Source organism: Capsicum annuum, chromosome 4 (assembly GCF_002878395.1).
Source record: "Capsicum annuum cultivar UCD-10X-F1 chromosome 4, UCD10Xv1.1, whole genome shotgun sequence".
NCBI lineage: Eukaryota > Viridiplantae > Streptophyta > Magnoliopsida > Solanales > Solanaceae > Capsicum > Capsicum annuum.
The window spans coordinates 209,705,028-209,732,772 of NC_061114.1; the positions used below are offsets into that span (position 1 = coordinate 209,705,028).

At 36.6% G+C, this 27,745-nt stretch overlaps 1 protein-coding gene and 2 pseudogenes across 1 annotated transcript; all 3 read right to left on the bottom strand.

The window, feature by feature from the left end:
* Positions 1-4,131: 4,131 nt before the first annotated feature.
* On the bottom strand, positions 4,132-7,452 carry LOC107868704 (annotated as a pseudogene).
* Positions 7,453-8,254: 802 nt separating this feature from the next.
* LOC107869530 (7-deoxyloganetin glucosyltransferase) lies at positions 8,255-10,058 on the bottom strand. The gene is made up of 2 exons (XM_016716058.2): positions 9,431-10,058; positions 8,255-9,322 (listed from the first exon to the last, which is right to left on the bottom strand). Exons 1-2 carry the CDS (start codon positions 9,954-9,956, stop codon positions 8,391-8,393), a joined length of 1,458 nt encoding a protein of 485 aa, XP_016571544.1. The 5' UTR covers positions 9,957-10,058; the 3' UTR covers positions 8,255-8,390.
* A 1,388-nt stretch (positions 10,059-11,446) lies between these two features.
* On the bottom strand, positions 11,447-16,187 carry LOC107869531 (annotated as a pseudogene).
* Positions 16,188-27,745: the final 11,558 nt, after the last annotated feature.

The following is a 27,745-nucleotide window of genomic DNA, read 5'->3' on the forward strand; positions in this document are numbered from 1 at the left end:
TTTTGTATGTGGCGGAAGATGATTGTGATGAAGGCCCGAGGCATCGGGTAAAGCATTGGAGCATAGTTTAGGATTAGTCTAGAATAGGATTTCTATTTTTCTATTTTTCTATTTTTGGACTGTATAATTCAGACTATACATTATTTTTGTGTGTTTATGTGGTTTTATACATTTTATAATGTCAAGTTAGCTGATACGTTCCACTAAGCGACCGTGGTTGAATCACGGGATCGAGGGGTGGCTAACACCTTCCCCTCGGTCAACAAAATTCCTTAACCGGAATCTCTATTCACAAACCAGTTTTAAAGAGTCAAACCATTTTTAAAAGGACTTTCCAAGGTGACTTGGCACACCGAATTATGCCAAGTGGAGACTCTGAGTTCAAATGTAAATAGTTCTTTTCGAAATAAATTTTCAATCTTTTGTCACTTTAATAATAAAAACCCTTCGAACCTTAAAATCAATCCTCTTGGTAGAAAAAGGGGTGTGACATTGTTCACGTATAATTGATTCAAATCCCATCCCTTTTTAACAGCGATAGCCAGAATGCACCGAACAATAGTCATCTTAACTACGAGGGAGAAAGTCTTGGTGAAATCTATGCCTTCTCGTTGAGTATCTCCCCTAACTACCGGTCGTGCTTTATAGCTTTCAACATTTTCATTAGAGCGATATTTAACCTTATAAACCCACTTACAAGGTAATGCTTTGTGCCCTTTAGGTAATTCAACATCCCATGTTCTATTAGATTCCAAAGACTGAAACTCTTTAGCCATTGCTTTCTGCCAACATGGGTGCAAAACAGCTTGGGAAAAATAATTAGGTTCAACAATGCTGGAAAGGGAATGAATAAGGGACTGATTAGTGGAATTTAGAGTAGAAATAAGCAAAATCGAAGGGTTAAGGGAACCGTCAAAACAAGAAGATGTGAGATTAGTTAAGTACACATGATTGCACACATAATTCTCCAATAGGAAGGTTTAGTGTCCGATCTGGTGGATTTCCTTGACGCTGGTTGTGTAGAAGGCATAATAGGAGTAGTACTTGGTATAGAATCTGTAGGAACTTGTTCAATCAGATTGACAGGAACATGAATAACTAGATATGAGTAGATTGGATAGTGTGCTTAGGCAAGAGAAAATCAATAGGAGGTTTGATGAATGGAGTGGTAGAGTAATTAGGGAAAATTGGAGTGGAAATAGATTGATCTGAAAAGGAAAAAATTGTTTCATAAAATATTACATCCCTAGAAATAATAATTTTCCTAGTAGTTAAATCTAAAGGCTTATATCCTTTTTTCCCAAAGGATAGCCCAAGAGAACACATTTCGTAGATCTAGGATCAAACTTTGACCTATGCAGAGATGAAGTGGATGCATAACAAAGACAACCAAAAGGCTTGAGTGGAGCATAAGAAGGTGGTTTCCCAAAAAGTATTTCATAGGGAGATTTAAGATTTAAAACCTTGGAAGGAAATCTGTTTATTAAGAAAGTTGCGGTTAATATACAGTCTTCCCAATATGCAATAGGAAGCTTGGATTGGAAAAGTAAAGTTCTAGATGTATCAAGAAGGCATTTGTGCTTTCTTTCCACAACACCATTTTATTGTGGAGTGTGGACTCAAGTAGTTTGGTGTAGGATCCCCATAAAAGAAAGATATGCCGACGTAAGTGAACTTGTACCCAATTCTAGAGCATTATCAAATCTAATAGTTTTAACTCTTGTTTGAAATTGTATTGTACCATGGACAAGAATGATTTTAAAATAGAGAAAGCTATGCTCTTGGTTTTAAGTAAATAAGTCCAGGTAGCTTTACTAAAATCATCTACTATAGTGAGAAAGTATCTAAAACCATTATAAATAGTTGATTTGTATAGCCCCCAAGTGTCAATGTGAATGAGCTCAAAAATAGAAGTAGTGGACATATGATTTGATTGAAAAGGTAATTTGCATTGTCTAGCTTTAAAACAAACATCACAAGGAGTAGAAGAATTAGATGGAGACAAAAGATGTAAACTTGAAATATTCTTCATATTCGAGAGGGGCATATGCCCTAATCTCATGTGCCAAAGGCTTGCATCCGAACCTAACTTAGAAACTGAATGAAAAACTTGAGAATCACTTTGACTAATACAACTAGAAGAAAGCTGAAAAACTGGCTAAATAATTGTCTTAGAAAGTGGATGTTGCTTGATAGGGAATGACTTGAGCAAATATAGACCATCTTTCACTCTACCAAGTACCATGGTCCTCTTTATTGCAGGGGCCTGAAAGAGTGCAACAAAGGAACAAAAGAGTAAGTAATAATCAAGAGTTTTTGTTAGCCGATAAACAAATAAAAGATTGAATCTAAAATCTGGAACAAACAAGACATTTTTTTAGTGTTAAAATTGGAAGAATTTTGACCATTCCTATTTGATTTACTCTGACCTTTTGAGAATTTGGCAAATTAACAAAGACAGATTTAAGTAAAGGTCTAATATCAAAGAGAATAGAATTATCGTATGTCATGTGTTCTGTAGCTCCTGAATCCAGGATCCAGGAACTAGAATTAATACGTGAAAAGCATGAAAGAGGATTAAAGAGAGGCTGGATTATACCAGAATAATTGGCATTAGAATTAGAATCAGAGGTATCTTCTCTCTGTTGGCCAGACTTCACTTGTTAAAACAGTTGAAAAAGTTGAGAAAACTGCTCTTGTGTGATGTTTTTCCCTGAAGAATCTGTGCCATACATTGGTTCTTTTCCTGTTTCCTCTGAAGCTATTGCTTGGTTACTGGACGACCCTCCTTGAAACCTCCTAGGCTTAGTAAATTTGAAATTAGGAGGGAATCCTTTTAACCTGTAGCAATGGTCGATTGTGTGATCAAGTTTCTTGCAATAGTTACAAAACATATTGTTCTTCTTTTCCTCAGAATATCCTTTAAACTTGTTGTCTGGCCTATTATTTTTATGATTTCCTCCTTGTTGATTTTCTGCTAGGAAAGCTGATTCAATGCGATATTTACTCACGTGTATCTCACGTTGTTTTTTTTTATCTTGGATAAGAAGTGAGTAAGTCTGATTAACACTAAAGAGTGGCGAGATCATTAGAATATTTCTTCGAACAAAGGAATAGGTGTTGTTAAGACCCATTAAGAACTGGATTAAATGACCATCCAGAAGTGATTTGAGGGTTTTGGATTTCCCCTCGCAGGTGCAATCACAAGTGCAATGCACATAAGTATTAAGAGCATCAAGCTCACCCCAGATCCTTTTTACCTTAGTGTAGTATTCAAGAATGTCAGAATTTTCTTGAACCAGCCCGCTTAATTCCTTTTGAAGCTGATAGAGTTTGGCACCGTATGATTGTCCAAATTTGTCTTCTAACTCGTTCCAAATTTTATGTGTTGTTTTGGAGTACAACACACTCTCTGCGATATCTTTTGACAAAGAGTTTAAGATCCACGAGATTACCACGTCGTTACAGCGGCTCTATGGTTGAAAAAGAGGAGAAGAGGAATCTGGTTGAGCAAAACTCCCATGAATGAACCCTAGCTTATTTGTAGTAGACAGTGTGATGCGTATAGCTCTTCGCCATCCTCCTTAACCCTTTCCATCAAAAACTGCATTCACCAGTATTATTCCTGGTGAGTCAGAAGAGTGAAGGTAGTTCGAGTGGGTGGAATCAGTCAAGGTAGAGTGGTTGTATCCTTAGTGCTACCAGTAGCTACTGCTATTGTATCATCGGTTGTTGGATTCTCCATTGTCAAAAAGATGAGAGAAAAGGGAGAAAAAATAAAAAAGATTGAAAATGATATGAAAGGAAGGATCAAACCTAAGGCTCTGATACCATGTAAGAATTGGAAAAATATTGATTGACGTGAATGCACTTCTCTGTAATACAAGGATGCATATATACAAAACTTCTAACCGACTGAATATATACCTACCATATTTACCCTATAGAAAAATATAGATGTAATATATACCTACCGTATTTATCATATTCCTAACAATAAGTTTGGAAAGAAATAAAGTTGTTATCTTGGATACAAATTAGGAAAATAAAATCGTAGCTTCCATAAATTACCCATGTAAAAAATTATTTTTCACTTCATTGCTTTTGTCGATAAAACTATTCTTCCTCTTTCTACCATAAAAACTTGGTTGTTGTCTGAAGTGGAGATTGTGGTTCCAACAGTTTGAGGAGAATTTCCTTGATCATTTTATCAATATTCATGTGAGATGATCCGGTTATTTTTTTAGCAGCTTCTTCAACTAGTTTCTTCCATTCCAATGTCTTTTTCTTCATTTCCTTTCCTTTTTTGCCAGCCATCAACTCTCTCACAAGGCTTTCAACTTCATCCCTTGTCACATTATTGTCAATCTCCACTCCAACTCCCAATTTAGTGTAACAAAATCAACAATTAGTTGGTTGCTCTGTGAGGAATGGCAAAAAATCATTGGCACCCCACTACTAATACTTTCAAGGGTTGAATTCCACCCATTGTGAGTCAAGAACCCTCCAATTGAAGGGTGATTAAGGACTTTTTCTTGTGCACACCCACTCACTAGCATTCCTCTTTCTTTAGTTTCTTCCGAGAATTCAATTGGAAGAACTGCTTGTTCACCTGATACAATATCAGGCCTTATGATCCACAAAAATTCCACCTTGCTATTGGCAAGTCCCCATGTGAATTCGATTAGTTGGTTTATAGTCATGACAACAACACTTCCAAAATTGACATAAACAACAGGATTTGTTTTCTTGGAATCTAGCCATTCAAGACACTTTAGATTTTCTTTCCAATGATTGGATCCCAAGTCCTCTAAATTCTTGTCGTCAACCTGTTTCACAAGCAAATGCAATGGTCCAATTGCATACACCTTTGGAAGAAGTACTTGAAGTGATTCAAGAACTTCCTTCTCTAATGGCTCAAATATATTGACAACGATAGCTGTAGCATTTCTATATCTCTCTGTTTCTTAGAGGAGATATTTAATCATGTAATCATCTGGATTCGCAGTCCTAATAAAACCTGGAAGATCCCTCAGATGTATGTCCTTCATGCCTGGTATCCAATCCAAAGTCTTCTCCAAGTAGCCATTTGTCAAGTAACTTTCATCTACAGGAAAAATAATGTAATGAGAAAGAGTGAAACATGCGATTTTAAAATGTGAGAAATCAAAGCACACACCTTTTAGTGGGGTGTATCCTTTCTCAACAAGGTTGTGGTAATGCATGTAGCCTAATAAACCACAAACACTTGTCGTCCAAAAGAAAACTTGAGGGATTCCCAAATCTCGAGCAACAGAGAGAGTGAAGCTCATACAACCATCGGAAATGATACACGAAACTGGTGGCACGTTAGATGTGGAAGTACTATTGAGCTTGGCCAGTAACTCTTTGAAAGGACCTAAGTAAGGGATTCAGATAGAGCAGCAATATCTTGGGTGACATCACCATCACATGGAGGGAGGCCATTAGGAATTGTCTCAAAACAGAAGGATGACGACCCCTAGGGTCGGACCTACGTGGTATCAGGTGGGTTCAACTGAACCCGCTTCATTGAAAAATTTATCATTTATGTAAGAGAAAAACATAGTAAAATTTACGAATAAAGATCATCTAAACCCACTTAAAATATCAGCAAGATAGTGGAGAAGTGATAAAGTGGGGTCAAGCCCGCCCTCACCACTTAGGTTCGAGCCGCATCTAGCTTTTTATACACTTAAAACTTTACTGCTTTTGGGTTGAGCATGCATTGGATATCACTTGTACAGTGTATACGGTAGGCCAAATTGGCTTATAACCCCCCAAAAAAGTATTGAATCATGTTTTTTTTTAGTAAAAATAATATAAATCCTAACCTTATTAGAATTATATACACTCTCTCACTTTCTTAATTACTTTACTCTCTCCCGATTTAAATATATAACAAGGCCAACATATACATAGAAACTTTTGTATATGACAAGGCTGACATATACATAACAAGACCGATTCATATACATAACAAGTATGACAAGACCGACATATACATTACAAGGCCGACATATATATAACAAAGTCGATTCATATACATAATAGAGCCGACATATACATAGAAAGCTATGTATATATGTTTTTAGAGAAAAATGAGATTTTTGTAATATGTTTGGAGAGATGAATTTTTTTGTAATAAGTGGAACTTAAGTTGTAGGTTTGTGTAATTTTTAGTATTTTATATACTAGTCAATACTAACTACAAAATTTATCACCTATATTTTCTTTCTCTCTTAATTTTTCTTTTTTTGTAGAAAAAAAAATTCTTTGTTTATTTTGTGTCTTGTCACTCAAATTTAATAAAAATGTAAAATCTATATTACCTCAAAACAAAAAACAAAAATTCACCTTTCTATAATAACATTTTGGTATCTCTTTGATAGATTTTTGCAAAAACATGCAATTTGTTTTGTTGAAATCATATATGGTATCTTAGTTTTCTATAATTTTAGTTTTAAAAACATTTAAATTGATTCTTTGCAAATTTTTATATTTTTTCTCGAACTTTCTAAATTAAACAAGTGTTGAGTTTTTTTTTTTTTTTTTTAAATAATCTTATTTTGATATTATATTATTAACAAAAAAAGGACGATAAAAGAGCAACGAGAAAATCATTTGTTGTGCTCAAGCTGCGTACACTATTTGCTAACATCATCGTTCTTTATTTACTATTTGAACCCACTCATATCAAATTTTGGGTCCGCCACTGGCAACCCCTCGAGAGAATCAAGGCCTCGAGACATAAGGAGACGTCTATGGTTATATTCGGTGTTGGTAAAAGTGATGTGAAAACCTCTGTGATGGAGGATTTTGGCTAACTTTAACATTGGGTTAATGTGGCCTTGAGCAGGGCATGGTATGCAAACTGCATGAGGCTTTGTCAAATTGATCAGCACACTTTGAAGTCAATATATTCTTGTTCTTTCGATTCTCTCAAACCGGGAAAACAAAAGATATTTATGGCTTTGAAAAATGGATGAGATGTGGATACTTATAGATAACTTGTGTCAAATTCTTCTATTTTTTCTTAAATTTCTAACACGACCAAACAGTGCTCGAAAAATGTAGATCATACTTTAACTATTCAAATAAGCGATTAATGGATGGTTAACTCACAAATAATTAATTTCACTTGCCTTGTGTACGAGTAATGTTATTAACTCCAAAAAGTTATTAGTAGTTATGTTAGCTTAGTACTAATTATTAGAATTTTATGCCTAAGACATTTACGAAAAATCACTAGCCGCTATAGCAAGCTAGCGACCAAACTCCCAAAAATAGCGATTTTGACTTTGATTTTCTCGTTATTGAAGGTACTAGGTAAATCTAATATACTCACACTATTCACTTTTACTTGTCCAGAATAAATTTTGCACTTTCTTTAAAAAATAATAAGCGAAGTGCATATTTTACAACAATATCCATGATTATTGTAGCATTTCCAGAAGTCTAGGAAAATGAATTTGGAAAACTAGAAGTTAACTAGTTAATATTAATGGTAAAATAAGAAAAAATACTTTTGTTGATATGTTAAAGTGGATAAGTAAAACTGAATATTAATGTTTAGTACTATAATAGATAAGTACAAGTGAATGAGGGAGTGGTAACTGCTGTAATTTGATTAGTCCTAAGATTCCTAAAAGATCCATTAGAAAAAAGTAGCGAGATCAAGCTATAATAAAGTGTCTAAGGTAAATAGAATTATGGGTAACTGGATTTTTGGATTAATCTCCTAGGTTCACTCAATTTTCATTTTATTGCAACAAAATTACAAGAATTTTTGTTTCTCCAGCACATATACTTGATCAGTTTCATGCTTCAAGACTAAATAAACTTAGCAACAATATCCTTAAAATATGACATGGTTAGCATGTACCACAAAGTTGAAGACGCTTGTGATTACAAACGTCATCTCAACAAAAATAAAAGTATGCATATCAATGGTTGTGCATATAACTAATATAATCAACCTAAACGAATTGATAGAGCTAACAATAGAAATCGTATGTCAAAAGCTCACAACATTTTCAATCTTTAACGAATTAAGATTAACTCAAGTCTAATGAAGTAAGGCATGTACGGTGTATGATATCCACATGGAGCCGATCTTCTGTCTCATCATCCTTTGGCATCCGAAAATTAAAAATACAAGGGGTAATGAGGATGTTCCTATCAATGAGAGCTACCTTTAGTATTTGATAATTCAAAAACAGAACAAGTTGGAAAATTTTCTTGGGACAAATGACTTCGATGTAGTTCACATATATATATTACAGCACCGAATTATATATATAACAAAAAAGGGAAACAAGAATTAATGGATCTGACAGTACGTCAATACAGGAAAAATGAAAATCAACCACTTAACGTTTGAGGAGAATTTCATCGATCAATTTGTCTATGTTCACATAAGATGATCCCGATGGTTTTTTAGCAGCTTCTTCAGCTAATTTCTTCCATTCCATTGCCTTTTTCTTCATCTCTTTGCCCTTCTCGCCGACCATCACCTCTCTCACAAGACTTTCAACTTCTTCCTTTCTCACATCATTGTTGATCTCCATTCCAATTCCCCATTGGGTGCCTTTGAACCAACAGTTAGTCTGTTGTTCTGCGAAAAATGGCCAGCAGATCATTGGCACCCCACTGCAGATGCTTTCAAGGGTCGAATTCCATCCACTATGAGTCAAAAACCCTCCAATAGCAGGGTTACTAAGGACTTGTTCTTGCGGGCACCAACTGATCAACATCCCTCTTTCTTTAGTTTCTTCCATAAATTCAGATGGAAGAATTGCTTGTTCCCCTGATACAATATCAGGCCTTATGATCCACAAAAAATCCAGCTGACTATTGGCAAGTCCCCAAGCAAATTCAATAAGTTGGTTCGCAGTCATGACAGTGATGCTACCAAAATTGACATAAACAACAGAATTTGGTTTCTTGGAATCAAGCCATTCTAGACACATTGGATCTTCTCTCCAAAGATTGGATTCTAGGCACTCCAAATTCTTGTCCTCAATGTGTTTTACAAGAAAATGCAGGGGCCCAATCGTGTATATCGGAGGTAGAAGGGCCTGAAGTGATTCAAGAACTTTCTTTTCTAATGGATCAAATGTATTGATGACAATAGCAGAAGCAAGTTTGCTTCTATCTGTTTCTTGGATAAGGAAATTGAACATAAAGTCATCTGAATTTGTACTCCTCACGAAAGTTGGTAAATCCCTCAAACGTATACCTTTCATGCCCGGTATCCAATCCAAAGCCATATCCAAATGCCCATTTGTTAAGTCATTTGCATCTACACTTTCCCCAAGAACATAAAAGAATAAAGGTTAAAACACAAACATATTTAAAAGTGGGCCATTACAAAACAAGGAATTTCTTTTAAAAAAAAAAAAGACTAGACCTTTAAGTGGAAAGTATCCTTTTTCAGAAAGATCGCGATAGTGCATGTAACCTAATAAACCACAAGCACTTGGGGTCCAAAAGAAAACTTCAGGGATGCCCAAATCTTGAGCAGCAGCTAGAGAGAAGCTCATACATCCATCAGAAATGATGCATGAGACGGGTGGCAGGTTGGATGAAGAAGTATTATTGAGCTTTGCAAGCAATTCCTTGAAAGGAACTAAACAAGTATTGGTAGTGGATTGACCCAGAGAAGGAATATCTTGAGTTGAATCGGCATCAGATGGTGGGAGGCCATCAGGAATGGTCTCAAAACGGAACGATGACAAGCCCTTGAGGGAATCAGGGCCGTGAGACTTAAGGAGACGTCTATGGTTATATTCAGTGTTGACAAAAGTGATGTGAAAGCCTTTGTGGTACAGGATTTTGGCTAAGTTCAACATTGGACTTATGTGGCCTTGGGCAGGGTATGGTAAGCAAACTGCATGAGGCTTGTCAAGTTCATGACTAATTCTAATGGAATCCATTTCTTATTTCTCTTAGCTTATGGTTTAATTTGTCTTACTAAAGAGGAAAGATTATTGGTCTGATTTTTGTTGGAGAATGTGCAGGTATTTATAGAGAAAATAGTGAGATGAAACTTGTAAGATTTGAAAGTTAAAAGATTAAGAAAATGAAGCAGTAAATAGAGTTGTGCTTTGTTTTTCCTCTGTGGCCCCTTCTTAAATTTTCATTCGCTACATTTTATAATTTTGTGCACAATGTGTACATCATGAAGGTCTATGTCGACTCCTAAACTATGATAGGATGATGATTCTTAAAATAACTTGTGCACAAAATATCTTGATTCTCTTGGCCGGCTGATTGGAACTTGTTGCATTTATTTAAGAGAATACTTTGTATATAACGATAATTTCGCCCCAAATTATAAAACATAGCAATAGTTTGTGCATATATGAAATCTAGTAATAGTTTGTTCAAAATGTAGCGGAAACATTGTATTCGTGGACAACCGAAATACATTGTCTCCGTGTGCATACAATATCTCTCTCTAATAAAAATTGTGTGGATACAAGATCAACTTACATACGATTTTGATATATTTTAATTTAAATTTGTTACCCCCAAAAAATGCCACACATACACTTTAATACATACAGCATACACTCTTATGCCAATGAAATTCACTGTATCATACTTCTTTTATTTGATACACTTGTATCATCATCTGAAGCCACCGTCACCATCTCCAAAAAATACTTGTATATCACTGTATGACACTTGTATTTAATGAGATACATTGGACATACACCTTATATATATATATTCAACAAATACACTTTAGTTGTATATATATTGTCAGAGATTTGGTCGGAGAAGAGAAAGACGTCAATGACAAACAGATGTCACCAAAATAGAGGAAGAATTGAAGCGCAACTCACAAGTCACATCTATGTCTCTATTACGATAAAAATAGAGTTTACTTGGAGAAATAAAGTCACAAAGAACCTCATTAAAATGAAGGGTAAATATTGAAAAAAGTCTCAATATTTCTCTTGAAACCTCATAATGCACATGCAAATTGACAAAATCGAAATCCACAAGGATATACAAGTACCGAATTCAGATCCGTGGCATTATTAATTATTTCTCCATTACCATAATATTGTTATACCGAGCTTAATATTGCTAAACTTTGTCAAAATATGTTTGGAAGAAAATGCAAAAGAACTTGGGATTTTAGGCTGTTTGCTTCTTATTTTTAATGTTATATTTGAGTATAAAAAAAAGTATCATATAATATTTTGATGAGATCTTTCGAGACTGCATGAAGTCCATGTCTATGGATTAATGAATTCATAACAACAATGCACGGTTGGACAAGAAGCAAAACTTAATTAATTGGAGTTTGAACAATTAGGAAGGCCTTGCACCACAGAATTCACCATTATTCAACATTAATAAAGGATCTGACAAGAACTCAAAACAGGAAATTAAAATATGAAGAATTAACCACTCAATGTTTGAGGAGAATTTCATTGATCAATTTGTCTATATTCACATAAGATGACCCCATTGATTTTTTTAGCAGCTTCTTCAGCCAATTTCTTCCATTCCATTGCCTTTTTTTTCATCCTTTTGCCTTTCTCGCCAACCATCAACTCTCTCACGACACTTTCAACTTCCTCCCTTTTCACATTATTGTCGATTTCCACTCCAATTCCCCATTGGGTGCATTTGAACCAACAATTAGTCTGTTGCTCCACGAAAAATGGCCAGCAGATCATTGGCACCCCATTGCTGATACTTTCAAGAGCCGAATTCCATCCACTGTGAGTCAAAAACCCTCTAATCGCAGGGTGGCTAAGGACTTGTTCTTGGGGGCACCAACCTGTCAACATCCCTCTTTCTTTAGTTTCTTCCACAAATTCAGATGAAAGAATTGCTTGTTCCCCTGATACAATATCAGGCCTTATAATCCACAAAAATTCCATCTGAGTATTGGCAAGTCCCCAGGCGAATTCAATAAGTTGGTCTGCTATCATGACGATGATGCTTCCAAAATTAACATAAACAACAGAATGTGGTTTCTTGGAATCAAGCCATTCAAGACATGATACAAGAATAATCACGGAGATGAACTTATGAGAGTGCGCGTCGAACCCGAGACTTGAAGTGTGCAAGTGAAGTGCAAAGGAACACCATATCACACACCAAGAACCGAGCATACACTACACTCCATAGGCACCTTTTGTCTTCCCTTCATTAAGGGTTTTTGGGATATTTCACTTATGTTTGTAATAAGTCTATAAATAGACTGGTTTTAGGTCTTTAGTTGTTTATTGATATTGAAAGTTGTAACACTTGAATCAAACTCTCTGTAGTGTGAGGAGTGTACCACCTTAGTTTAGGGCTTGGAAAAGCCACCAAATTCGAAATGAGGGTGATGCTAGGGTGGAATCGCTAGTATTGCCAAATATTGTCCGAAACCTTGGTGCTTGAGTGGTTCAGGCCCTCTTGTATCATTGTAAGAGTGTTGGTGTTGTCTATTACAAGTATCAAGGGTCTTAATGTGTGACATACACTTAGGTTCTTAGTTCTTGTGAGAGTTGATGTCTCACTTCCTATCCTTACACTTCTTGTAATCGTGTTTGTGTTCTTATTCTAGTAAATTCGTGTATTGTTGTTATCTTATTGTTGTTGTCTTATCATCTTGTGTTCATCTTGTTATTTTTGTTTATGGTGTAAAATACACCTTGTATCATCTCGTTCTTGTGGTATTATTGTTGGCCGAGACTTGTTCCCCTTTTGGTCCTCAGTTTGTCTTGTGTTTTGTGTCTTGTTTCCGTGTTATGGGTTGATTCTGTTATCATTTGATATCAGAGCTAAAGCTGGTTTTGTTCCTACACTACCAATCTTGGGCTTTCTAAGTCAAAAAATCAATAAAATAAGTGTTGAAAATCCAAAAATTCTAAAAAGAAACAAATTTGTCCATTCTTGTTGTCTTGGCCGAAATTGTGTCTTATTGTTGTATTGGGCCGAGATTTGTGTCTAGATTTAGGTGTGTTTTTGTTTTCTTAGTAGTTTCTTGTGTTAGCTTGTTGTTCACTAACACCCCTTGAGTCTAAAGTTCATGATTTGAGCTCTTGTCAAAGTGTTGTTGAAGGGTGGACGGCTAAAAGGTTGTTATTGTTCATATTGTTCTTGTTGTTATTCATATTGTTCTTGAAGTGGAGTTCAACAAAAGGATTTGTTTGATTTTGAAAAGAGAAGAGAGAGACAAGGCTTTGTGTTTGTCTTGGGAATACTTTCAAGACAACACCAAAGTGGTAAAGAAACAATGGACATCCAAAAAGCTTAGTTACTAAAAGGGTGACAAACACTTTTCAAGAAGAGCCAAAAGAGGAAAGAGACAAGGCTACTACAAAAAGGTGTTTTGCCAAATTAGTGCAAGTTGGTGAAAAGTTGATGAAAGCCTTTGACTCTTGAAAAGAGAGTCCAAAGCCTTGTCCACCTACACTACAATCGAAAATTCTTCATCAAGGAGAGAGATTGAACAACTCAAGTTTAAAAAACATCATACTTCAACTACAACAACAATATGAGTTTAATTTGTGTTGTATTGTTGTTTGCGGTTCAAGACTTGAACCTTTGTTGGTGTTATTGTGTGTGACATTTTGGGACTATTTTGTGTCCTTTGTTGGCTATTTTTGTGACATTGTGGACTATTTTGGAGCAATGGAACCCAAGACCTCATTCCTTCAACCCACAGTGGACCACAATGCTACAAGTACCATTTTGGCCCTCCTTGATGCTATGTCCCGATACCTTGCTAAGGCGAATGCGGGTCTTGAAAAATTGGCTCGTATGCGGTAACTATGAGTGAGAGGTTGGATCTAATGGAGAGTCGAAGGAACTCTTGTGCTTTTACTCCCGACACTTTACTTCCAATGACCAATCCTCCAAGACCATCACCTAATGTCGCAAGCCAAGCTCCAAATAGCCCTACAAAACGAGACATAACTAGGACATTTTCCCCATAATTCGATCAAGTCCAACAAGGACTTGGACGCCAAATGCCTACACTAAAATCGAACCCTCCCATCCAAGATCCACTTAACTAAAGGCGTCAACTTTCACCAATTCAAATTTCTTCTGTCCAAGCTCCACAACCGAAGCTCCGCTTCACTAAACCAACCCTCTTGACCGAAGCTCCACTTTACCAAAATCGATATGTCCATGTAGAGGAGAATGGTAGAAAGGAATATGAAGGATATGGGGTCTACAACAATGCTTGTATGATGGTAAGAGACTTGAATCGGATGAGATTGAAGGTAAAGCTAAAGATAGAGAGGAAGCTAAGATTCAAAATAAAGATATCGGCCGAGACTTATTGTTATAGAGCTTACGGGTTCTCCCTGTTTTGCAGACTATTTTGAGTGGCTTCCTTTAAGTGTCCAATTGAACGAGGTGAAGCCGTGAATTTATGGGTAAATTTCTCGCAAGATGGAGAGGATGATACAAAAATAATCACAGAGATGAACTTATGAGGGTGCGCATCGAACTCGACACTTGAAGTGTGAAAGTGAAGTACAAACGAACACCATATCACAGACCAAGAACTGGCCACACACTACATTCTATAGGCACCTTTTGTCTTCCCTTCATTAAGGGCTTTTGGGACATTTCACTTATGTTTGTAATAAATCTATAAATAGACTAGTTTTAGGTCTTTAGTTCTTTAGTTATTTATTGATATTGAAAGTTGTAACACTTGAACCAAACTCTCTTTAGTGTGAGGAGTGTACCACCTTATTTTAGGGCTTGGAAAAGCCACAAAATCCAAAATGAGGGTGATGCTATGATGGAATCGCTGGTATTGCCAAACATTGTTAATTAGAAACCTTGGTGCTTGAGTGGTTCATGCTCTCTTGTATCATTGTAAGAGTGTTGGTGTTGCCTATTACAAGTATTAAGGGTCTTAGTTTGTGAATGAACTTAGGTTCTTAGTTCTTGTGAGAGTTGATGACTCACTTCCTATCCTTACACTCATTGTAATTGTGTTTGTGTTCTTGTTCTAGTAAAGCCGTGTATTGTTGTTATCTTGTTGTTTTTGTCTTATCATCCTGTGTTCATCTTGTTGTTGGTTGTTTTTGGTGTAAAATACACCTTGTATCATCTCGTTCTTGTGGTATTATTGTTGGCCGAGACTTATTCCCGTTTTGATCCTCAGTTTGTCTTATGTTTTGTGTCTTGTTTCCGTGTTGTGGGTTGATTCCGTTATCAAGACACTTCAGATCTTCTTTCCAAAGATTGGATCCCAATAACTCCAAATTCTTGTCCTCGATGTGTTTCACAAGAAAATATAGGGGGTCAATCATGTAGATCGGAGGAAGAAGGGCCTGAAGTGACTCAAGAACTTCCTTCTCTAATAGATCAAATGTATTGATTACAATAGCAGAAGCAAATTTACACCTATCTGTTTCTTGGATAAGGTATTTGAACAAAAAATCATCCGGATTTGTACTTCTCATGAAACTTGGTAAATCCCTCAAATATATGCCTTTCATGCCTAGTATCCAATCCAAAGTCGTCTCTAGATACCCATTTGTTAAGTCACTTGCATCTACAATTTCCCCAAGAACATCAAAGAACAAAGGTTAAAACACAAAACACATTTGAAAGTGCATTTGGAATGGACCACTTTAAAATAGGAAAAATTAAATAAAGTATACCTTTAAACGGAAAATATCCATTTTTAGCAAGGTCATGGTAATGCATGATACCTAATAAACCACAAGCACTTGGGGCCCAAAAGACAACTTGAGGGATTCCCAAATCTTGAGCAGCAGTTAGAGTAAAGCTCATAGAACCACCGAAAATAATGCATGAGATGGGTGACACGTCGGATGAAGAAGTGTGATTGAGCTTCACGAGCAATTCCTTGAAAGGACCTAAACAATGGCAGTGGATTCACACAAATAAGGAATATCTTGAGTTGCATCGGCATCACATGGTGGGAGGCCATCAGAAATGGTCTCAAATCGAAAAAATGGCAAGCCCTTGAAGGAATGAGGGTCGCAAGACTTGAGGAGACGCCTATGGTTGTATTCAGTGTTGACAAAAGTGATGTGAAAGACTTTGTGATGAAGGATTATAGCTAACCTTAACATTGGGTTAACGTGGCCTTGGACAGGGAATGGTATGCAAACTGCATGAGGCTTGTCAAGTACTTCATGTTTTCTAATGGAACCCATATTTCATTTTAAAAAAAATAAAATAATAAATAGCTTACGTTTTGTCTCAATGAGTACTAAAGGGTCTGATTTTGAAAGTTGAAGAATGTGCAAGTATTTATAGAGAAAAATAGAAAATAGTGTGGTGAAATGAAACTTGTAAGAATTGAAAGTTACTCGCTCCATCTCATTTTATATGGCAAACTCTCTCCCTTTTATTCTGTCCCAAAAAAAAATAGCTTATCTATATGTAGAAAAAAGTTTACTTTAAAATTTCTCTTATACCCTTAATAAAATGAATTAGAACCACACAAATATTCAAGGTCTATCTTAGACCCCAAGATTCAAAAAAATTTATTTTACTATTTTTTTTATTGTTAAGTCAAAGGGTGTCACATAAAATGAGTTAATAACTTAAATGGTCACTCAAGACTTTTGTTCCAGAAAGTCACTCAACTTTGGATTTTACTCAGAAAGTCACTCAACTTTAGATTTTTTACTCAGAAAGTCACTCAATCCATTTTATTATTTTTTTAAATTAAACTTTGCTTATGTGAAATTTTTTTTAATAACAAAATTTTGAATAATATAAAATATTCATTTAATGACCCTTTAACTCTTTTCTTCATCTCGCTAATTACTTTACCTTTCACAAAAAAATTAAAACTTTTGCTTAAACATAGCTCAGGATTCTGAAGGAGAAAGGATGAGCTAAGCCCTTTGATTCATTAAAGAGAGTTGCACTTTACATTCGAGAAAACTGCTGCCAATCCATCATGTTAGTAAAATAAATTAAGTTTGAGCTTTAATCAGATTATATGTACATATGAAACTGATTATAATAACATATGGAAGCAACTGAGTTGCACCACTATGACCAATAGAGAGGTAGAAGAATGTTCTATTTGTGCACAGACAAAAGAAATGTTATGTCATGACCCAATTTCTCAAGTCGTGATGGCGCCTACTTTAACCCACCAGTAGGAAAGCCAAGCCATAGTCCGGAATGATAGGTAATGGGCTAACAGGCAGAGACCAAATCAAAGATCACATATAATGATAACAACAACAATAATAAGTGAAAACTAAGAAGGGAGCATACATATTATATCAAAACGAGAGAAGGAAAAAAAAAGATCAACTATACAAATGAATCCCTCTCAAAACCTGATAAGGTCAGTACTAGAGCCACTACTAACAGATATCAAGAGTACTAGACAAAAATATAAAATGAACACAATGTACACAGGTAGTCTTGAGTGCGAAAGACTAACTAGAGTAGATAGAGGAGGATCAGTCTCGGACGATAGTAAGCTCACTCTGCTCTGAATCAGTACTAGAAGGTAGGAATCACGTCAATGTTGACGGCTAGTACCCAGATCTGCATTAGGAAAAAGATGCAAAAGTGTAGTATGAGTACAAAAGCAGTAGGCAGCATCGGCCGACTGAGTTCAATTCAGAAAAGGTATAACTACAATGCGAGGATGTAATCCAAGTCAACAGTAAAAAGGGGAAAGAAAAGGTAAACAACTGCCAAGCTACGCCAATGAGATAAAGGAATAAATATAAGTGATACAGGAAATAAATAATGCAGTAATGACAGATAAATCAAACATAACCTAGATGGGCCCCATAAGCCCTCTAGACACACTGAAGAAGACAATTAACCCATCCATACCCCAATAAGCTGGTGGGACACACAAGTAATGAAAATAAACATAAATAATCTATAACTGCGCCGATCTCAATAAATCATAATAGTCATCCAGATTTGCACCGGACTTGAACCGGCACCAATGGGTAGTAACGAAAGGCCAGGCACCGGACTCAAACCGGTAGTATGGATAATAACAAGAAAACACGTGTCGGATTCAAACCGAACATAGTGGGTAATAACGATAGGCCACATATATAGAACTCATAATCAGATGCCGAACTTGAACCGAATCTCATAGTATCAATAATAATCAAATGTCGGACTCGAACCGAAACTCACAGTAATAATAATAATCAAATGTTAGGCTCGAACCGGAACTCATAGTAACAATAATAATCAAATGCCGAACTCAAACCGAAACTCATAGTAACCATACCCAACGATAATATTAAAATCCATACCATACCATAACAATGTCAATGTCTAAATATTCATCTGTCAATCTTAATTAAAAAGGGATAAATTCAAGATTTTGCAATTTAGTTTCACGTCCTAAAGTAATTAAAAGATAATATTCCAATATTTACTAGAACGGGGTCCTAATCCGGAAAAATAAGACAGTTTATATAAATCAAAAAATATGTATCTACAAGCACTTATCCAAAGCTAGCATAATAGTTTATAATTTCAATAAATAGGCTCAATCTAAAGGTAAGGTAAACCTAGCCTACCTGGACGCCAAAGTTATAATATCTTTTCATGAAGCCTCCGAATAGTGACTTGCTAGAGTCTGAACTTAAATAACATCAAAGAAATTATTTTCCACAACACCTCTTAACTTATATGTAACTTGCAAGACTAACTAAGAACTCTAACCAATTAAAAAAAAAATGAGAAGCCCCCAAATATGTAAAGACACAGATATATGTGCATATATATATATATATGCTTACTCAAAACAATTCGCATTTCTTCTCCCCTTTAAAAAGTCAAGGCTATCAAATATGATATATATATATATATATATATATATATATATAAGTAAGTAAATTAGGCCAAAAATTTGTAGGCAAGTGGCGCTCATCCAAAAGTGGTCCACCCTTTTCCCATTTACACGTGTGTGGTGGTGGTGGCCACAATTAATAATTTTTCTACATCGCGTATATATTAGGGTACTGTATAATTTCGCGGTAAAATAATTATAATTTTTGAATATATCATAATTAATAGAAAATTATTTCTAACAAAACCTCTATTATATTCTAATAATATTTTTAACATTTCTAAATTTACTATCTCAGCTTAAAATGTTAATAAATCATAAAAGTCTATTATAAAGTAATATAAATATAACATCACTTAATGAATTTTATATACATCAAAAATATTCTAGAAGGGTACTAAATTATATTTCGACCAAATGCCAAATTAAATTAAATAATTCACGATACATTTAGATAGTACTAAAATTATATGAAAATACAGAAAAATGACCGTAAGAGTCATTACAACATCCACTACTAAAAGGACTTTCGTTCGCGAAAGTAAAAGATAAGGCCATACCTAAAAACTCAGACAGGTAGGGATATTGGGCGTGCATATCACGCTCGATCTCCCAGGTAGCCTCCTCAACTGGATGGTGACGCCACTGAAACTTAACTACCGGAATGTCCCTGGAGCGCAACCGCCTCACTTCCCTCGCCAATATAGATGTTGGCTCCTCTACAAATGTCAATCCCTCATCGAACTGAATGGAGTCCCACTGAAGTACGTGTGACTCATCTAGAATATACTGCCGCAATATAAATACATAAAACACCAGGTGAATGGCTGAGAAAGAAGGTGGAAATGCCAACACATAAGCTACCTCTCCAACTGTCTGTAGGATCTCAAAAAGTTCGATATATCTAGGGCTAAGCTTGCCCCTCCTCCCAAACCTCATCACACCCTTCATGGGCGATACTTACTGGAAGACCCTATCAACAACTCTAAAACTCAATGAACGACGTCTGTGATCAACATAACTCCCCTGTCTGCTCTGAGCTGCTCGTAGCCTATCCTAAATCACTCAAACCTAGTCCAACGAATCACGAAGCAAATCTGTGCCATGAGGCCTAGCCTCAGAAGTCTCAAACCAACCAATAGGAGATCGGCATTTCCTACCATACAATGCCTCAAATGGAGCCATCTGAATACTTGAGTGAAAGCTGTCATTATATGCAAACTTTCGTAAAGGTAGAAACTGGTCCCACTGACCTCCAAAATCCAATACACAAGCGCGGAGCATATCCTATAAAACCTAGATAGTCTGCTCTGACTGCCCATCAGTCTGGGGATGGAAGGTTGTACTAAGGTCAACCTGGGTCCCCAACTGCTCTTGAAATGTCCTCCAAAAGTTGGAAGTGAACTGAGAGCCTCGGTCGGAGATAATGGACACAAGGACCCCCTGTAGGTGAACCACCTTCTGGATGTAAACACGAGATAACCTCTTGGTACTGTAGGAAACTCGAATGGGGATAAAATATATAGACTTGGTCAATCGATCCACGATGATCCAAATACTATTAAAACCATGCGAAGTGCAAGGCAATCCACCTATGAAATCTATAGTAACTCGCTCCTATTTCCACTCGGGAATGGGTAGCTGCTGAAGCAATCCACCAAGCCTATGATACTCGGCCTTTACCTGCTGACAATAAAGACATCATGTCATAAACCCTGCTATATCTCTCCGGATAAAGTATTTGGAGCTTTGAGCCTCACGAAGAATCAACTGGATCAAATCTCCAGCCCTTGGAACACAAATAAGACCGTCAAACCTCAATACACCCTAAGAATCTAAGGTAGCCCGCTGAGACTCACCCCTCAACACCTGCTCCCGAATGCCCTACTATCCTCGAACTGACGACTCTTAATCTTCTCCAACAAGGTAGATTTGGCCTCAACACTACCAATGATTCTCCGAGGGTCAGAAATATCCAAACGTACCATCATGTTAGTTATGGACTGGATATCCAAAGACAACGGCCGCTAAGAATCTAAAATAAAATCTAAGCTACCCATACTTATTGACTTCCGACTCAAGGCATCCGCTACCACATTTGCCTTGCCCGGATGGTAGAGAATAAAGATATCATAGTCCTTCAGTAACTTAATCCACCTACGCTGCCTTGAATTAAGATCCTTCTGGGTCAGAATATACTAAAGATTTCGATGATCAGTAAATATCTCACAGCGAACCCCATACAAATAATGTCTCCAAATCCTAAGCGCAAATACTACCACTGCGAACTCTAAGTCATGAGTGGGGTAGTTGTGCTCATGCACCTTTAACTGTCTTAATGCATATGCAATAGCATAGCCACACTGCATCAGAACACACCCCAAACCAACACCAGATGCATCGTAATAGATAGTAAAATCCTCACCCTCAACACAAAAAGTCAGAATAGGAGCTGAAGTAAGAAAATCCTTGAGCATCATAAAGTTGGCCTCATAACTCACAGACCACTGAAATGAAACCCTTTTCCTAGTTAATCTAGTCATAGGGGATGCTATAGAATAAAAACCCTCAATGAACCGCCTATAGTAACCTGCGAACCCAACAAAGCTGCGAACCTCAGAAGATGACGTAGGCCTAGCCCAACCATGAATAGCCTCAATCTTGGTTGGGTCTACCATAATACCGTCCTTGGACACTACGTGCCCTAAGAAAGCTACAAAATCAAGCCAAAACTTACACTTTGAGAACTTGGCATAAAGCTTATGGTCTCTTAAAGTACGGAGTACAGTACTCAAATGTTGCTCGTGCTCCTCCTTACTCCTCGAATATACTATAATGTCATCAATAAATACTATCACAAAGGTATCCAAATATAGCCTGAACATACGATTCTTCAGATCTATAAAAGCTGCTGGAGCATTGGTCAACCCAAAAGACATCACCAGGAACTCATAATGTCCATAACGAGTCCTGAAGGATGTCTTAGGGATGTTCGCAGTCCTAACTCTCAACTAATGGTAACCAGACCACAAATCAATCTTAGAAAACACCGTCGCACCCTAAACCTGATCAAACAAATCATCGATATGAGGCATAGGATACTTATTCTTCACAGTCACCTTATTTAACTGCCTGTAGTCAATGCACATATGCATGGAGCCATCCTTCTTCTTTACAAATAAAATGAGAGCACCCCAAAGAGATACACTCGATCTGATAAAGCCCTTACCCAAAAAATCCTGAAGCTGATTATTCATCTCTTTTAACTCAGCAGAGGCCATACAATATGGAGCCATAGAAATAGGTTGGGTGTCTGGCTCAAGGTCAATAATAAACTCTATATCACGCCCAGGAGGAAGGCCAGGTAGGTCGATCGAAAATACATTAGAAAACTCGCGAACAACAGGGACAGAGTCAAGCTGTGGACTATCAGCACTAACATCCCGAACATATGCAAAAAATAACTCACAACCCCTCGATATCATTCTCCTAGCCCGGATGTACGAAATAATCCCCATCGGTGTGCGGATAACAGAACCCTGCACATAATTGGGGTATGCCAAGAAAAGTTAAAGTTACGGTCTTAGAAAAACAATCCAAGACTGCATGGTAAGGAGACAACTAATCCATGCCTAGAATCATATCAAAACCTGTCATATCTAGGACAATAAGGTCAATCTGAGTATCAAACTCCTGAATAATCACCAAAGAATATCTATATACCTAATCCACTACTGAGGAATCATCCACTAGGGTAGCTAAATGTATTGGCACAGATAAGAACTCCGAACATAAACTCAGTCGCGATACAAAATAAGAAGAAATATATGAAAATATGGAATCGGAATCAAACAAAGCAGAAGCTAGCTGATGGGATACGAAGATCATACCTGTGATCACGACATCTGAAGCCTCAGCCTCTGATCTACTTGGTATGGCATACAAATAGGCCTATCCACTACTGCACTGGGTGCCTGCCCGATCGCCTGCCCTACCTCCTTGTGGACTACCTTTACGACCCTGTGCACTACCTTTGCCTAACGACGACACTGATCTGATTGGCTGCACAGCCAGAACTGAAGGCTTAATCATCCTACTCTAAGGACATTCATGGGTGAAATGACCAACAACCCAATAGTCATAACTTGCCCCAGGCACCCTGCTCTGTTTAGAAGGTCCGACAGATCCAGAATGGCCACCCTTACTCGACGATCCTGACTGAATAACCTTTTGCGGCTGGTTGCTGCTCTGACCACTAGAACTACTATAGACGAGCTGACCCCTGTCGGACATCTAAAGCGATGCCTGAACTGGCCGACTAGGCTGACCCTGATACTGAGAAGGCTGCTGATGAGGGTACCTACCATGAAATCATCAGCCTGAGAATTATGAACCGGTGTAACTGCCCTGGTAGCGTGGTCTCTTATCACCGCCCTCTTAGGCCTCATGATCTATCTCTTTTATGGAATAAATATGCTCGACTATCTCTAAAAAATACTTTCCTAAAGTCACCAAACTCTGTGTATCTCTATGAAGCGATAATCTCAATCTCTTGACAAAGCATCGAATCCGCTTGTACTCCATATCCAGAATCATAGTGGCGTGTCTAGATAACTCATGAAATCTCGCCTCATACTCAGCCACATTCATAAAACCCTATATCAATGCCGTAAACTCATCCTGAAGATGCTCACACACGCTGCGGGGCATATACTTCCCTAAGAAAACCTCAGAGAACTGAGTTCAAGTCACTGGTGGAGACCCAACTATCCTGGAATCAAGATAACCCCTTCACCACCTCCTCGTTGCCGTATAGAACAGATAAGAAACAAAGTCTACTCCTCGTGCCTCAACTAGCCCTAAATTCTACAATCATTCCTCGCAACTAGATAGGAACTCATGAGTTTTCTCTTCTGGGGTCCCGACAAACCTAGGTGGAGTCTATCTAAAAAATCGATCCAATATCTTCTGCTCCTCTGTAGACATAACTGGCTGGGCTACTGTCGGCTATGGGACTACGGGTGCTGGCAGAATCTCTACCCTAGGCACCGCTGCTGTAGGATTTGCCCCTAAATCAACACCACCCTGTGCTGCTAGCTGAGCTCCTACGGCCAGTGGACCACCAAATAACCCCAATAACTGTACCAATACACCCCGAAGAACCGTATAAGATATAAAGCTGAGTGGAGCCTGGGATGCCCCTGTCCTACCTGCTGATGTGGCGAAATACCTAGAGCTCTCTCAATCCTCGGAGATATAACAGGATCAGGTCATGGATCCCTGGCCTGATCTTGAACAGGCGATGCTGCTCTACCCTGACCCTGATAGCTGGGTCGACCTCGACCCTAAGCTAGAACTCTAGAAGCAGACCCGAGGTACCGACCCCCTACTCTCGAACCTCGCATCATAGCCATCTGCGTAAAGGGTGAACCAAATAAAAGATTACAACTAACCTAGACTCAACGCATAAAAATTGATCAAGAAAATGAGATTTTTCCCTAAAAATTCTTAGTACCCTCCCAAGGATAGGATACAGACATCTCCGTACCGATTCGCAGGACTCTACTAAACGTCGGCTCCAGTATTAATAATACTAGTGTGAGCTGCGCTTTGATACCAAGCTGTCACGACCTGATATCTCAAGTTGCGATGGCGTCTACTTTAACCCACCAGTAGGCAAGCCAAGCTATAGTCCAGAATGATAGATAACGGGCTAGCAGGCAGAGACCAAATAAAAGATCACGTATAATGATAATAACAACAATAATAAATGAAAACTAAAAGGGGAGCAAACATATTCTATCAAAATGAGAGGAGGAAAAAAAGGAACAACTATACTAATGAATCCCTCCCAAAACCTGATAAGGTCAGTACTAGAGCCACTACTAACAAGTACCCAGAGTACTAGACAAAAAATCTAAAATATACACAATATACACAGGCGGTCTCGAGTATAAAACAATAACTAGAGTAGATAGAGGAGGATTAGTCTCGGACGACAGTAAGCTCACCCTGCTCTGAATCAGTACTGGAAGGTAGGAATCATGTCAACTTCTAGTGCCCGAATATGCATTAGGAAAAAGATGCAGAAGTGTAATATGAGTACTAAAGTAACGGGTACTCAGTATCATCATTGGCTGACTGAGCTCAATATAGAAAAGGTATAACTACAATGCCAGGATGTAATCATAGTCAACAGTAAAAAGAGAAAGAAAGGGTAAACAACTGCCAAGTTATGCCCAAGAGATAAAGGAATAAATGTAAGCGATATAGGAAATAAATAATGCAGTAATGATAGACAAATAAAACATAACCTAGTCATCCAGATGTGCACCGAACTTGAACTGACACCAATGGGTAGTAACGAGAGGCCAGGCACTAGACTCGAATCAATAGTGATGGATAATAACAAGAAGACATGTGCCGAATTCAAATCGAACATAATGGGTAATAACGATAGGCCATATATATAGAACTCATAATCAGATGCCGGACTCGAACTGGATCTCATAGTATCAATAATAATCAAATGCCGGACTCGAACCGAAACTCATAGTAACAATAATAATCAAATGTCGGGCTCGAACCGAAACTCATAGTAACAATAATAATCAAATGCTGGACTCAAATCGGAACTCATAGTAACCATACCCAACTATAATATTAAAATCCATACCATACCATAACAGTGTCAAAGTCTAAATATTCATCCGCTAATCTTAATTAAAAAGGAATAAATTCAAGATTTTGCAATTTAGTTTCACGTCCTAAAGTAATAGATACTATATTATATTAAAAGATAATATTCCAATATTTACTAGAACGGGGTCCTAACCCGGATAAATAAGACAGTTTATATAAATCAAATAATACGCATCTACAAGCACTTATCCAAAGCTAGCATAATAGTTTATAATTTCAGTAAATAAGCTCAATCTAAAGATTGGGTAAACCTAGCCTACCTGGACACCAAAGCTATAATATCTTTCTGTGAAGCCTCCGAATAGTGACTTGCTAGAGTCCGAACTTAAATAACATTGAAGGAATAATTTTCCACAACACCTCTTAACTTATATGTAACTTGCAAGACTAACTAAGAACTCTAACCATTTAAAAAAAAAAATGAGAAGCCCCCAAATATGAAAAGACACAGATATACGTGCATATATATATACTAGATGCATAGAGCCCTGCATGCACGGGCCCAACATAGATTTTTTTTTGTCTTAATGTATGTGATATCATTAAATTTTTAAGAGTTAATTAAATTATTTGAATAATTTTTAAATATTTTAAGTTATTAATTATTCTGATGATACTTTATAATTTTGTAGATAATATATGCTACTTTTGTTATTTCAATAAATATGACACCAATGAAATTTGGAGAGACAATGAAATTTTTAATATAATTTTTAAATTGTCGTGTTGTTTTTAAATATTTTAAGTTGTTAATTATTGTAATTTATAATCCTTTTACATAATTTTCAAATAACATATTTTGCTATTTCTATTTCAATTTATATGCATTGATAAAATTTAAAGAGTCAACCAATTTTTTATATAAAGTTTCTACACATTTTGATTTTTTAATTAATGTATTTTATAGTACTTTCTACTATTTTTCACACAATATATGTTACTCCCTCTGTTCCAATATATGTGAGTGTGATAGTATTTAACAAATAAATTAAACTTTTATATGTGGTTAAATAATTTAAGTTGTACATCTTTTAAATTTTTTAAGTTGTTAATTCTTGTGATTTATAATAATTTTACGTAGTCTTTTAAAATATATAACTGATTGATTATTTTAGACATTTTAAAATGTTAACTATTATAATTTATAATATTTTTTATGTAATTTGCAATTAATATATGTCACTCTCCTTATCCAAACTTTTATGGTATTGATAGTCAATTATATATTTAAAATAATTTAAGTTTTTAATTATTGTGATTTATAATATTTTTTCTTCCATTCCAATTATGTGACACTGATATAATTTTAAGATCTGTCAAATATTTTATATCTTTAATTTTTTTTAAGATGTTAATTATTGTATTTTATAGTATTTTTTACTTATTCATTTGGTCACAACTCATCATAATTTTCATCGTTATAACCATCATCATCGTAATGAACCTCCGACCTTGCCAGTTATTAATATCTTATCATAGGATCCTCCGACCTTGCTGGGTATCAATGTGTCAAAATAGTATCCTCCGTCCTTATCAGGTATTAATATATCTGTAAGACCCCACAAAATTTCTAGCTTAATTCAATCCTTTAAGCTTGTTAAGGAGGTCCCAGACTTAGAAAATTCTAGCTAAGTTTTCATACTTAGTTTATAGAAAATTCTAGCTAAGTTTTCATACTTAGTTTATTTTTGACCTTCGAAAGTTGGCAATCTCATTTTGCGACCTTAATGTCCTTGAAATGTCCATATTTTAGTTAGTTTATGATCAGGAAGGTCAATGGGTATTCTCGGACAACTTTTGGACTGTTTGGACCTCGTTTAGACCATGTTTGGAATCCCAAAATAGTGTACCAATGCGATCTTGGCGTGCCACATCGCCTATCGCATTGGTTGATATTTCCCCATCTACCAACATGCAATTCTAGTAACTCGACGTAATTTTAGCGTGACGCGTTGGATATCGCATCGACGCCATCGACGCGCCGCGTCGGATATCGTAACGGTAGCCCAGTTTTTGCTCATTAAAACATTGCGTTCTTGGGGGTATTTGGGTTTTTTTCCTCAATCTTCAGCCCCCAAAACACAAAATTTAGCCCCTTAATACAATCATTATTCATAAAATCCTCAAGAATAAAACCCTAGGGCTATCAATTCAAGAGATTTCACTATCAATCTTTCAAAATTCAAGTAATAAGGTATGTAAAGTGTTCATCCAAGG